Below are 12,956 nucleotides of genomic sequence, written 5' to 3' on the forward strand. Positions count from 1 at the left end.
CAAACTCACTATGTAGCAGAGGACAACTGAATCTCTGATTCTTCTTGTCTCTTATATTCCAAGGGCTGGGATTACAGGTGTGTTCCGGTTCATGTGCTGATGGGGATTAAAGCCAATACACTTCATGAGTGTTAGGCAAATATTCTACCAGTTGAGTTCCAACTCTACCCCATCCCTGCTTAAACCAGCCTTAAGGCAAGGGCTAACTAAACTCAAGCTCTTAGCAACCCTTCCACCTCGGCTTCCCAGGTGCTAATGGTGTTGAATGTTTTCCAGGTAAGGGAGGACATACACCGTGCAGAGAAAGAGACAGATCAGAGTTTCTGGGTCTGAGATCTTTGAAGTAAGCACAAAAGTTAACTTTCTGGCATAAAGAATAAGATTCTCAAGACTTAGAAAGCCAGTACTGTTTTGTAATTATGTCCTATAATACAGTTATATTGGATTATGAGAAAAGTGTACCAAAAAGTGCAATTACTGCTGAAAAAGTTAGGAATAAAAAGCTTCAGAAAGGCCAATTTTAAAGGAATAATAAGATTTAACTCCAAAAAGTCTCTTTATCCAACCTAATTGGGTTAAAGTTCGTGTGATCAGTACTCAAGAGACTCAGCATGAACACAGGGAGAGAAGAGAATTTTAATAGTATCAAAATCAGGACTCTTGGGGGTCTTTAGTACTTGCTGGAATAAAATTGCCAACTGTTACTTGGTAACCGACTTAGCTTCTAAATCATCAAAATTACACATACTCTGTATATTACTTTAGTGTATACAAGCACATCCCATGATTACATGCAGAGACAGGGAGACAAGAGCTCTAAGACCAAAACTGCCACTGGTATTGATGAGATCCTGAGCTGCAAGCAGCTGTCCAGAGGTGCAGAACATCTGCTTCTCACTGACAGAGTGGTTTGAATGCTGCTCTTCCCAAGAGATGATGAAAACTCAAGCACTGAAATCCGACTGTTTTGCGGTGTGAGGAAAAGTAAGCGGACATACTCCTTTGCTTTGGGCAAAAAGTTTGGGCAAACTTTTCTTTTCAGTTGATAGTCAACAACATATTCTCAACTACCTTTAATGACAGCTATATGACACGGGCTTAATTTTCCTGAGAGTTAAACGAGACCTGCTAATAGGCTATGAAGCTGACCTGAGTTGACAGGAACCTCTAAACTCAAAGATGGTGCTTTATCCCTGCTAAGATTCAACATTTAGCGCAAAGGGTTTTTGTTTTTGTTTTTGTTTTTTGGTAAGCCACACAGTCTTGGAATTCTTAAACACTAGAAAGAAGTGCTGTCTATTGCACAAATTCAATGACAGCTGAGGAGCAGGCCACACTGAGGACACAGAATAACACCCACAAAAAAGCCACAGGCTCTGCCACCCTACAGAGGAAAGAGCAAGGGACATGTGGGCTGACCAGCTCTGCTCCCAGCTAACAGTGACTGCCAGAAGCTACAAAGTTCCTCACACACAAGAAAGACAGCACCGTGAGTGGAACCTAGGGTGAGCCACCAGATGTGAGTGTTGGCTACGGCAGGACTGCCTGCCATTCTCTTGATGTTAACCCCTCTTCTGAGTGTAAGAATCCAGACTGTCTGTTAGGTAACACAGGCTCCATGGCCATCTTCTAACCTACTAACATCTGCAGGCTTCTCAAGGTCACTCATGAGTGACATCATTCAATAGCACAGGAAAGAATATGGTCTGGCTTTAAGCCCACACTCTCTCCATTTGTTGTGTAATCTAATGCAAGGCACTTGAAAAACTGGTGCCTCAGTATATGAACATGTGACATGGTAATGTGTTCACTTACCTCAGGAAGTGTATACACAGATTGCTGGATGCACGTCATGGATGAAAAGCACGGTGGAAACACCTACAGCCCAGAACCCCCCCCAGTGCCTCAGTGTCCATTTCCTGTGCCTGAGTCACCATGCTTTCGTTAGCACTTTACATAGTAAATGTTAGTGGCATCCCAATATTCCTTCACATGTGTCAGCTTTTGGCACACAGACGGTTATGTATTTCAAGTCATCATATTCTCTAGCCCAAAGCTGTGTCTTAGTTTTCTAATATAGCTAATGCAGTACCTACAAATGTGGAGTACCTGTGCTGAAAACATTTAACTTTCTCTGAAGTGTATGTGACATAAAAAAAAAAAATTAAAAAAATAATTGAACTAGTGCTGTGGGAAACCATGTTTTTAATGAAAAAAACAAAAACAAAACAAAAAAGCAAAAGCAAAAACAAAAAATAAACAAAAAAACCAACAAAAAAACCCTGAAAGTATGCCACAGGATCCTCTACTCATTTACACAGATGGTGTTGTGAAAGGGGCCTCAACATGATACAAAGTAAGTGTGGCTTAAAAGAAACATTAAAAATGTCTCATATGCTGAAATAAGTAGAGATTATAAATTATAAGTACAGTAGTTCAAATAGTGCTTTTTAGCATTAGTTTTTCAAAACAAGTAAAATTTAGAACATTTAAAATTTGTTATACTCTTCTTTCAAAGGAACTGCAGACAAGGAAGCCTTCACAGAATCAAGAAACCATGATGCCTGCCACCTTGTAGTCTGTGCAGAGTGTACTGGACTTTGGGCAAGTTAGGATTGTAATGCCTTTTGGTTAATATGCTACATTAGGCTTCTCTGGAGACCTGGATTGTGACAGCTGACTTCATGCAGTTCTCCGAAGCCCACCACACTTCTACTCTGGTGATTCTCTGCAGGGCCTCTGCTAGACTCATAATCAAAATGACAGAAACATAAGTAACTCCTTTAGAACTGAAAATGTGTTTCTCTTTTAAAAATAAAATAAAGTGCTTTTAAATTAAAATATTTCTTGCCCTTAACAAAACTGGAACCTTGAAATCTCCGTATCTTGACACATTTTTTTAACTGAAAAGTTTTGGGCATTCATATCCTTCAAGAGTTCAGAGTGAATCTAGGCTGGGCTTTGCCTCGTTATCATGCTCGTGTTTGTACATGAATGTTAAAAGAAAAAGAGCGACATCCAAGGATGACCAGTAGGCAGTGTGAGATGTGACAGCTGACCAATAGCGGCTCTCCACAAGGCCTTCTCTGAGTTCAAAGTCGATCCTGTGTTCCAGTTCCACTGCAAAGACAAGAGTTAAGTGATGGTTACCATGTGCTTGATGCAGGCGGGTGGCAGTCGGGTGAAGAATCTAGCCAAGAGAAATAACTTAAGCTGCCACATTCTTCACTCTAAACCTATGGGACAGTAGTAAAGCCAAAGCAGCCAGGGTTTCTCCTCTGCAGTCTGTCTCTTAGCTCAAGTGAGCAGAGAATAATAAGGAAAGAAAATCAAATAAAATTGCCTGCTATCTTGGCATATTTTTGGAGTTTAAAAAAGGGGGCTCAATTTAAGTCTTAGATGACTATCTCTTATCTGCCTTCCTTGAAGCATTTCCTGCATTCCCGAGGAAGTGGGTAAATGTCTCTTCAGTTAGGGAGGCCCTACAGAATACTTGAGGATATGTTCCACAACAACCAAATTTTAGGTTTTTAATTATTATTATTATTACTTCACAGCCCAACAGCATTCTTCCCCTTCATAAGGCTGAATCCCTTAAAGGCACCCCCCCAAGTCTGCATTTATTAAGTGGGCGCTAGCATGTGCCTGGGGCACTGAAGTACTCAAAAGAATCCATTGTGTAGCTGGAAAAGTTAAACTAGGGGAAGAACTGTGGAGGGAAGGGCTTTACTTATAGTTTGCTGCCCTCAAACAATCCTGTGACTCCAATTAAGCCTTTCCAAAACCTACAAAAAGTCCTTGCAATACTGGAGAGAAATGAACAGCTCAAGGCTCTTATCAAATCTCAATGGGTAAATGTAAAAGATCCTCAGAGATAACACACTTGGAAAATGATGGGTATGAGGGCCAGGTGGGATGGCAGAGGCCTAGCAACCTAAGTTTGATTCCTGGAACCCATATAAAGGTTGAATGAGAGAACCAACTCCCCAAGATTGTCTTCTGGCTCATACATATGGAATTTACTTGCTTGTACACACACAATACATAATTTTTTAAAAATGGCATCATGCTACTCAGGGTCTCTTTTAAGCTGTTCATGAGCCATATACTATTCCACAAGATCTATCTTATGTCACTACTGGACATTGATTAGTATCTGTTTGTTCACTGTCTAAATTAAAGATGTCTAAAGTAAAAAGTGGCAGTTATACATACTAGTACTACTCTAGAAAATAATTTTAAGTAAATGCATTCTTAATGCTAATTTTATGCAGGGCTCACTTTGTGGTAGTAGCATCTGAGAGTTTGAAATATAAACACAAGAGTAGTTACCTCTGAGCTCTGCCTTTCTGGTACTGCTCAGGGAAGGCATACATTAAGAGGTAGAATGCCAAGGCTATACAACACTTGGATAGAACACTGGCACAAAATTCTTTTAACTCTAAAGTTTTCACTTAATTAAAATAACTCATAATAAGTCAGACATTGCTGAAATCCATGTGCATTTAGGTAGAATGCCCTAACCCCTTATTTTTGTACGCCATGGGCCTTCACGTGAGATTTGTAGACACAGTCACCCACAAAGACCAGACTATGAAGACGAGAAAACTGAAGGAGAGTCAAGATGAGGCGGGTTACAGGAGAGAGAAGAGGCAGGCATGTGATGTGAGGATTCACTTTCCAATGCTGCATGTACTGCTCTAGTCCACAAGTCTCCAGCTGAAACTGTTTTACTGTCAAAGAGACACCTTCCTGTTAAAAGAATTATTTGGCTCACTTTGACTTTAAGGTCCTGAAATTTGTTCTTAACAAGCTATGATTGTCCTAAATAACTGCTGCCATTATGGAGCCACCTATTCTATTACGTGCTCTTGTCATGCATGTCACCTCCGGGGACAATGACTGTTATCTAACTGGCTCCACCCGTGCTTGGGTTAGGTGGCCAGCTTTCCCCAGCCAACTTGCTGAGTCTCCCACCTTCCTTTGGGCCCTCAGTGCAGCCACCTCACATCTTGCTGGCTCTGAAGGAAGGTAGGCCAATGGTGAGTTGGGTGGGCTTATGTCCCCTGTCCTCTCTTCATATGGCTCACAGATCTCTAAGGGAGAGGTTTTACATGGCAGCACCGCTGTGTAGGGCTGTACAACATGCTCATGGTCAAAGCAGGCTCTGATGCAAGTGCACCAGCTGTCCTGGTATTATCCCGCCCAGACTTGCTGGGACTGCGGAGGGGGATGGATTCTCCTGTTTCTCTAGTCCTCTGGGATCATGGGGGAAGGAGAAAATAAACCCACTTTTTTCCCTTTTCTATGCTTCATATACCTAAATGTAAAATCTGTTAAAAAAACAAAAACAACAATAAAAAAACCAAAAAGCCCTTTGCTCCTGAGCAGGTGGAGAGGAAAAGTGAGAGAGAGCAGCTGTGCCTAACATAGATGCACGTGCATGTTTAGGCCACACCACAGTTCTGGGAGGCAGTCCTTAAGGGCTGTCCCTTGGTTGTTTTGTTAGACAGTGTCTCTCATAGGCTAGGCCAGCCTGGCCAGAGAGGCCTAGGGATTCAGTCCCACTTCCCCACCCCAATGGCATTACAGGTGTGCACTGCAGTGCCCAGCTTTTTAAAACGTGGCCTTTGAGATTTGAACTCAGGCTCTGTTATAAGTATTTTACTGACTGAGCTATTTCTCTAGTTTAATATGAGTTATTTTAGTGGAAATGTTTGTCTTTATGACTACCAGTTGGAGAGATCCTTCTATAAGGTAATTTCTTGAGGGGAATTCACTGAGATCAGTCACTATAAACTCTTGCTCTGGAAGCAAAAAGGAACCAGCTTGTTATCCTCAACCACTGTTTAGGAACTATATCAAGTAATGTTTTTGATAACTATCAAGTAATGTTTTTTGATAACTGAAAAAGATGCATAAAAATTTAAAGGCGGCTATTTAACAAAGAAAACCCTGAACACACTTTTTTAACCTCAAAGATAAAATTCATTATTAATAAGAAAAACACGAAAGAGAAAATATAGAAGAAATGAGAAGTTAGTAAGAAAAGCAATTTTAAATTGTTAAGATTAGTCCTTGGTGATAGATTCAGGATATGCTGGAAAGCAAGACTAGGAATACCTTTGCACCAGTATCACTACATCTAAAAATGAATCCCACCCCACCCCACCCCCGTGAAGGACAGTGTATTGTGTGGAATGAGCTTCAGCTAGGGCAGAACCTAGCCCAGGTACTGACGTGTGACGGGTGATGCAGTTCTCTGTGGCAGGGAACTAGAAGGCTAAGTACAGACAGACATGGAAAAACAGTGAGCCCAAGGCCTGAGGATGATACAGAAGACGGACACAGGCCTATGCCCTCTCCTCTCTCAGGTCCCTCTTTTGTAAGAGCGCTGTATTTTTTAGCATCTTAAGTGGGCATGAACTCTACCACTGAAGATGAGAACACAGTCTGCAGTAGTAGCACGGAAGCAGCTCTCAGAGGAGCTGATCCCGTTCCTCACTGAGCGGATCTCTAAGAAGAACATTTCAGGGTGCTGAGTGCCGCTCCTGAAATATACCATACCGAGGCTATCATCTTTACTCTGCATTACATTTTCCGGAAAAAGAAGTTGTGGGAGATAAAAGAACGATTCTTGAAGTCTGAAATCTGTGAAGAAAAACAAACAAGACGCTGTAAAGGCAAGGCTGATGGTTACACATGGCCTTCAGTGTTGCAGTGGCCAATTGCTAAGAGCCACATTCCAAATAAGCTGATTAAGACTAGCACTCCTAGAGCAGCACTCTTCTAGGCTGTCAAGAGCTCCTTCAAGGAAAATATGAGCACGGTTCAATTCTCAAGTGTAATGTCAGAATCTGTTAATAGCTCCGTTACTCCTCAAACTTAGTGCTAATTCATGTTGTAACCTAGAGGGCAAAAACCAAACCAAACAAAAAACAAACAAACAACTTCTGCCCCACCCAACCAAAATAAAAAAAAAAAATGGCAGGAACACAAGAAATGAAACTATAAAATGCTTTAAGATAAGCCTTGTCTTTTCAGAAGAAATTAAGGATAGCTATATAAGATGTATCAAGTGGATGAAAATAAAGGGCACCTGACAGGACTTACTCTTCAAAGAGAAAACAGGATTGATCATGGATTCAGTCTGTGTCTTCCTTACCCTCAGATTATGAGACTCAAAGACAGTGGTGTCAGAATGAAGGCTATCCAGAAGAGCTGAGGCAATCAGTGTGAGGAGGGAAGAGGAGGGAGGAGGCCCAGGCGCCTAATCACAACAGCCAGATTCCACAAAGATTTAAGGAAGAGAGAGTTTCAGGATTGCAAGACAGCAATTATGGAATAAAAGTCGATTACACAGAAGGATACTCTATTGAGGCAAGTCCAGAATTAGGAATCCAGCCCGAGCGACTGAAGACCGGCTCGTCCTGACTCCTAACAGACTACCTGTTTAGAGTTGACTATATGAAACAGACTTATAGTTATCTCAGATGCTGTCCAGACTACAGGTGAAAATCTAACATGAGGACTGGCAAAGCATTTACATGCAAGCATGACACAGCATGGCTGGGGTGTAGCCCAGCAGGACCAGAGGCAGCATGGATTGCACACATTAGGGTCTGGGTTTGAAGGGACATGTGTGATGATTTCTGTTCAGCTAAGCTCCCCCTGCTTAGGGAGGGAGGAGGGAGGGAGGAAGAGAGGGGAGGAAGGAGGGAGGGAGGAAAGAAAGAAGGAAGGAGGGAGGGAGGGGAGGAGGGAGGGAGGGAAGAAAGAAGGAAGGGTTCTCTACATTTGTAGCAGTACACAGAAAGGAACGGGGTTTTCTTTGCTCAGATTCTGTATGTGTTCACTCCTTTTTCTGAGGTCTCCACTGTTCCTGGGAGCATGTGGCCCCAGTGTGCACACTCCTGTTCACCAGCATCACTGCCATGCACTGACAAGACCATGAAGAACTATAACTTCTTAGTGTAACCTTAAAAAATTCCTCCAAAATAACTTTTTTCAGAAGTTAACTATTTTGATTTCTGCATGACACTAAAGTTTATACATTTAAAATCATGTTTCTAACTAAAAAGAAGTAAAAAGCAGTGTAAGAACTCGGAAGAAAAATGAGCTTTATACAAATATCAACATCTATAAAGAATTGTTTACACATAGCCCTAATGCCTCGCAAACACATTTTTAGCACTGGAAAGGACTGACAGATGCTGCTGGCCCACATAAGAACGCCCAGCCCTGCTGCCTAGTCACCCTGGAGTGGACTGTATGTGGAGGAATGGGGCAGCATCTTGGGTGCCACCCAGACCTGTTCTGGTTGCTGGTCGTTTCAAAATTCAGGGTGGCAGACACAGTAAGAACACAGTACTCCCAGTAACTGCAATGGAGTCTGTTAAAAGGACTGGAGAAGACCATCGCCTCTTGGTAGCTTCAGAAAGGGAGTGGCTACTTCAGAGTTTGTCTCTCCTTATCATCAATGGGGAGACACAAACTGTCAGTGCTATTACCAGACACGTAAAAGTTCACCGGCGGACAAGTGTTTTACAGTTATGTCAGATTAAAAAGTCTTAGAGTCTACTGGAAACCAAAAGATCCACCTTAATTGGGCTTCATGTACCTACTCACAGAACTCCCTGCTATCCACTGGTGACCGAGGCAGGGACAACAGACATATAGTGGGACCCAATAGAATGCCTGAGCCTTGGAGGATTCATAAAGCTGCATAGGAGTGTGTGGTTAGCTGCAGGACAGAGCAATGTGTCAGACAGAGGACACACCTAGAGTGATGTGAAATTTAAACCTTGGTGACTGTATTAATAAAAATGTACTTTGTACAAGGGGCGCCTACCCCAGAAACTTGTCTTGATCATTTAGACCCTTGTGCCAGAGTGTCCTGGTTATATATAATCTAGCAACTTGCCAATGTACACTCTTAAAACTACACTTGCCTAGAAAATATTCTTACAATTCACATTACCTTTCCTTTAAACTGCTTCAGACTTGAGTGGGTCCGCTAGCACTCCGGCTCGCCCCACCCCTCCCCGCCCCTCAGAAGCTACAGATAAAGGCACAGAAGCTCAAGGAGAGAACTGAAGGACTAACATGCAGAGTCGAGGAAGCCGGAGCTGCTGTGTGGCAGGGTCTGCGTTGCCACGGTGGTGGTAGAGGGTGAAGCCGCAGGCTTCTTATCATCTTCCAGTGAGTCTTTAGATGGCTCAGAGGGCTGTGATGTTGAAGAACGTCCAAATCTTGAGAACAACATTCCTCCAAGCCCCTTTCCAATGCTAGCAGCCCCTGCATGTCACAAAATAGGGCAGTCATTCTGCTGACTCATCTCACAGCACACTGGAGAGCACCGCCCGTAATTATAGCCTCTGGCAGCGGGACTCAGCCCTACTCATTTTTTCCCAGGGTGAGGACCTGAAACTATCCCAATTTCCTGTAGGTTTCTAAATAAGAATGATGTTTAACAGAAGGGAAGTATACATTCTAGGAATACAGACACAGGGATATACAACCAAAGCAGCCATTTGCCAAGCGTTGCTTGTTATAGAGGTGTATGGCAGGTTAAAACTTCTAACAAAAGACCCATGCTGTTGACATGGAGCATCAACCTACTATTAATAGGTGCATGTCTTACTAAATTTATGCTAAAACGTCATTAGTAACCTTTGTGCATGATGTCAAATAGCAAGCAAATCTGACAGTTAAGGCCTACTTAGAGCGCCACCTTGTGGCACTTTCAAGTGCTATTCAATTGAAATACCCAATTTCTATGCTGGCACAGGAAGTTACTGGAGAAGAGATGAAATACCCCGATTGCCTTAGGAAGCAAAAGGACTAAAGGACTTCACTGTGAGAGGACATCAGAGTCCTTGATGTTCCAAGAATGCACAAGTGCAATAAAAACAACATCATCTTTTAGGCTTCCTCAGCAAGTCACAGAGCCAAGACTATAAGGAGCAGCAGACTGCCCTTTCCTTTCTTCAATCTAATCAGAGGATGTCAGAGCATCTGCTTCAGTCAGCAGGGAAGCTAATACAGGAGATGGACAGGTAGAAGTTTTCTAACAGCGCATTTCCAACCAATTTAATACTTACACATAAAGTATTTACACTCATAGGTAAGAAATGAGAAAATTACCCAATATGCTTGCTTTGCCAATGTTAGTGATAGACTCTCCATAGTGGCGCCGAGATAAGACCGGGGAAGTCACGGGGCTTGGGACAGCTGCAATGCTCTCATTCTCTGAAACTGAGGTAGGTTCTTTTGCTGGGTTGAGAAAGTTTGGCTTCATATGCTCATAAGGTAGAGGGTTTGAGGTGTTGTACCAGTGGATCTGGACCGGAGAAATGTTGCTGTAGTGTTTCAGAATTAACGGTTCTAATCTGTAGGCCTACATTTTTAAAAATGCAAAGAAATATGATATTAATTCACAATTTCTGGATTTTAGTAAAATGTTTATCCCTAAAGCTGTTGAATAAAAATCTTAGAGCAAGAATTTAAAAAATGGCTATTTGAAAAACATTTTTCACTGTTAATACATAAGGTTGTCTAATTACATGTCCCTAATAGTGAGATTATAAAAAAAAAAACACCAAAAGAACAATAAAAAAGAGTTATCTTTGACTAACAATGTCTATTAATTTGTTTTCAGAGAAAACTCTGACATGATCTAACAAGAATAAGTCTTGTTATAAAGTCAGACTCGCAAAGCTGAAGTGGATGACAGCTTCTATTATACTTGATTTCAAACACGTGACCCCAATAAGAGCCTAGCTTGAAAGCCAACGAAAGGTTGCTGTCCAGCCAGTCACTCATTAGCTGTGGTGTGGCGTGAGAATTCACAGTGCAGACTCTCACTGCTGTCACCAATTCACTGGCCATTTGCTACGTCACAAAAATCTCCAAGCTGTCTTATAGGAAGGAGAGAGCAGGTCTGTAAAACCTGGCTAGTGCCGGTCTGCACAGGGCATTAAGAAAGCATTAGGAAAAAGCAAACAGCTTGGCAAGATGCATGCTTAGGACACGTGAAGTTCTGGGTTCAAATCCCAGCACCAAACATGTAAAAGCTAAATTCGAGATGTACAAAGAAGACAGAATTCATGTGTGAAGTAAAACATACAGACACGCTAGTCTCAGAAGGGAGAGCCATGACTGTAGTCTGCATCTGAGTCTCTAACACATTTGCCGCTATCATCCTGGCCAGGCTCACTTTCATCTCTTCAGCTGGAGCTTTCTCTTACTTGGGGCGGTTGTAAGCTTAGACACATGGGACTTTCTAAAACTCAAATAGTCTGTCAGTCAAGGTTTAGATGGTTCTAGCTAAAGGTCTTTCAAAGGACATCACACAATTATAATAAAAGCTAACTTCAGATATTTAAAATTGTTTTACTATGTGTGTGTGCTGTACTAACCATTATCCCTAACAACATAAGGAAACTACTTCTTTATGTGTGGTGGAGAATTGAACCAGGCTCCTCCTGCAAGCCAAGCAAGCACTTTACCACTGAGCTGTACTCTAGCCTGTGTCTTGTCTATAAACCTCCTCCTGGCTCTCGATATTTACACCTGGATGTAAGATCTTGAAGTGTTTATAAACACAAATATAGTAGAAAATTGAAAAAATGAGTTATTTTACACTTTCACTCAACTAAATACATGACTTTACCTCCTTTCTTGTTTATGGTTTATGGTGGATCTGCCAAACCAACCTCAATTTTATAGCCTGTTTTAGAAAAACATTACTTAAAGCAGGACATTTTAAATATATTTACTTATTTTTGTGTTCGTATACTATAACCTGCTGATGACAAAGGTCAACTTTTGGGAGTTGCTTTTCTTCTTTCACCATGTGGGTTCTGGAGAGTAATCTCAAGTTGATAGGTGTGGTGGCAAGCACCTTTACCCACGTTCTCTTGCCAGCCTGAAAAGCAGGATTTTTAAAACTTACCTGTTCCTAGGCCATCAAAATTAAAACTGCTCAAAGTTTGTAAAGTAGATGTTTGTCTCCTGTACAGTTGTCCAGGGATATTATTTTTATAATGTATTTTTTTAAAAAAGAGGTTGGTTTATATATATGTGTACCATGTGCATGTAGTGCCTAGGAAGGCCAGAAGAGGGACTCCACTGAAGTTGGATTTATAGAAGGTGATGAGTCAACTGATAAGGATGCTGGGAACCAAACCCAGGTCCTATGCAAAAACAGCAAGTGCTGAGCCATCTCTCCAGTCCCTGATAAGATGTTACCAACACAACAGAAGACCCTCTTAACATTTTATTTCATGAACTCTGAATGAACAAATATGCAAGTATTAAAAATATAACCTTTGCCAACAAGTCAGATAATGAATTCCCTTGTTAATTAACAGTCCCTGGCAAGGGTTCTCACAGAGCAGCAATGCTAATGCCAAAACTCACCACTGGGTCCGTAGGATGAAAAATATTTAGTAAGCGGTTACAGATCTCTCTAGGTAAAATGTGGTCTTGACTTCCAGTATTTCCTGGTCGGATGCCACGTAATGCCAAAAAAACTGCTAGTGGAGATCCCATACAGAAGAAATTTTCAACCTAAAATGAAAAGAGCCATGCTAAATTTACAAAATGATGGAGTTACAAAATTTCAAGGGAATCTGAGGATAACATGTTATATAATGAAATATAAGCAATAACATCACCTCTAAGTATATTTGTTTTTAAGTAAGTTTTGTCTACATTACACTGACTACATCCATTAGTGATTTTAAAATAATTTACCTCCAGGAGGGTTTTCATTACTGTGTTTCTATCCTAATGAGGAACACATTGAGCTAGCATGTGTGTGATGGGTCAAGATCACTGCTGTTCCCGCCAAGAGGGGAGCCTCCAACTCTGAGGGCTTTACAGAGGTGCAGTGAGGATTTGTACAGCTGAGGCTAGGGTATCTGTGCTGGGAGAACGGCAGTCAAGACTGA

The 12,956-nt window shown here is 41.6% G+C and overlaps 1 protein-coding gene across 7 annotated transcripts in view; it reads right to left on the bottom strand.

The window, feature by feature from the left end:
- Positions 1-617: 617 nt before the first annotated feature.
- Positions 618-12,956, bottom strand: part of Ddhd1 (DDHD domain containing 1) — a 65,361-nt gene continuing 53,022 nt past the window's right edge. For 3 of the 7 annotated variants that reach the window (XM_031362913.1, XM_031362917.1, XM_031362918.1), the window contains 5 exons: positions 12,424-12,573; positions 10,147-10,399; positions 9,106-9,297; positions 6,568-6,651; positions 619-3,120 (listed from right to left, as the gene is read on the bottom strand). In XM_031362913.1, the coding sequence (XP_031218773.1) occupies positions 2,939-3,120; positions 6,568-6,651; positions 9,106-9,297; positions 10,147-10,399; positions 12,424-12,573 (861 nt within the window). In that variant the 3' untranslated portion in view covers positions 619-2,938. Of the gene's footprint in view, positions 3,121-6,567; positions 6,652-9,105; positions 9,298-10,146; positions 10,400-12,423; positions 12,574-12,956 lie in introns of all 7 variants that reach the window. The other 4 variants (XM_031362914.1, XM_031362919.1, XM_031362920.1 and 1 more) reach the window with 2 other exon arrangements.

Source organism: Mastomys coucha, unplaced genomic scaffold (genome assembly GCF_008632895.1).
Source record: "Mastomys coucha isolate ucsf_1 unplaced genomic scaffold, UCSF_Mcou_1 pScaffold9, whole genome shotgun sequence".
Classification (NCBI taxonomy): Eukaryota; Metazoa; Chordata; class Mammalia; order Rodentia; family Muridae; genus Mastomys; species Mastomys coucha.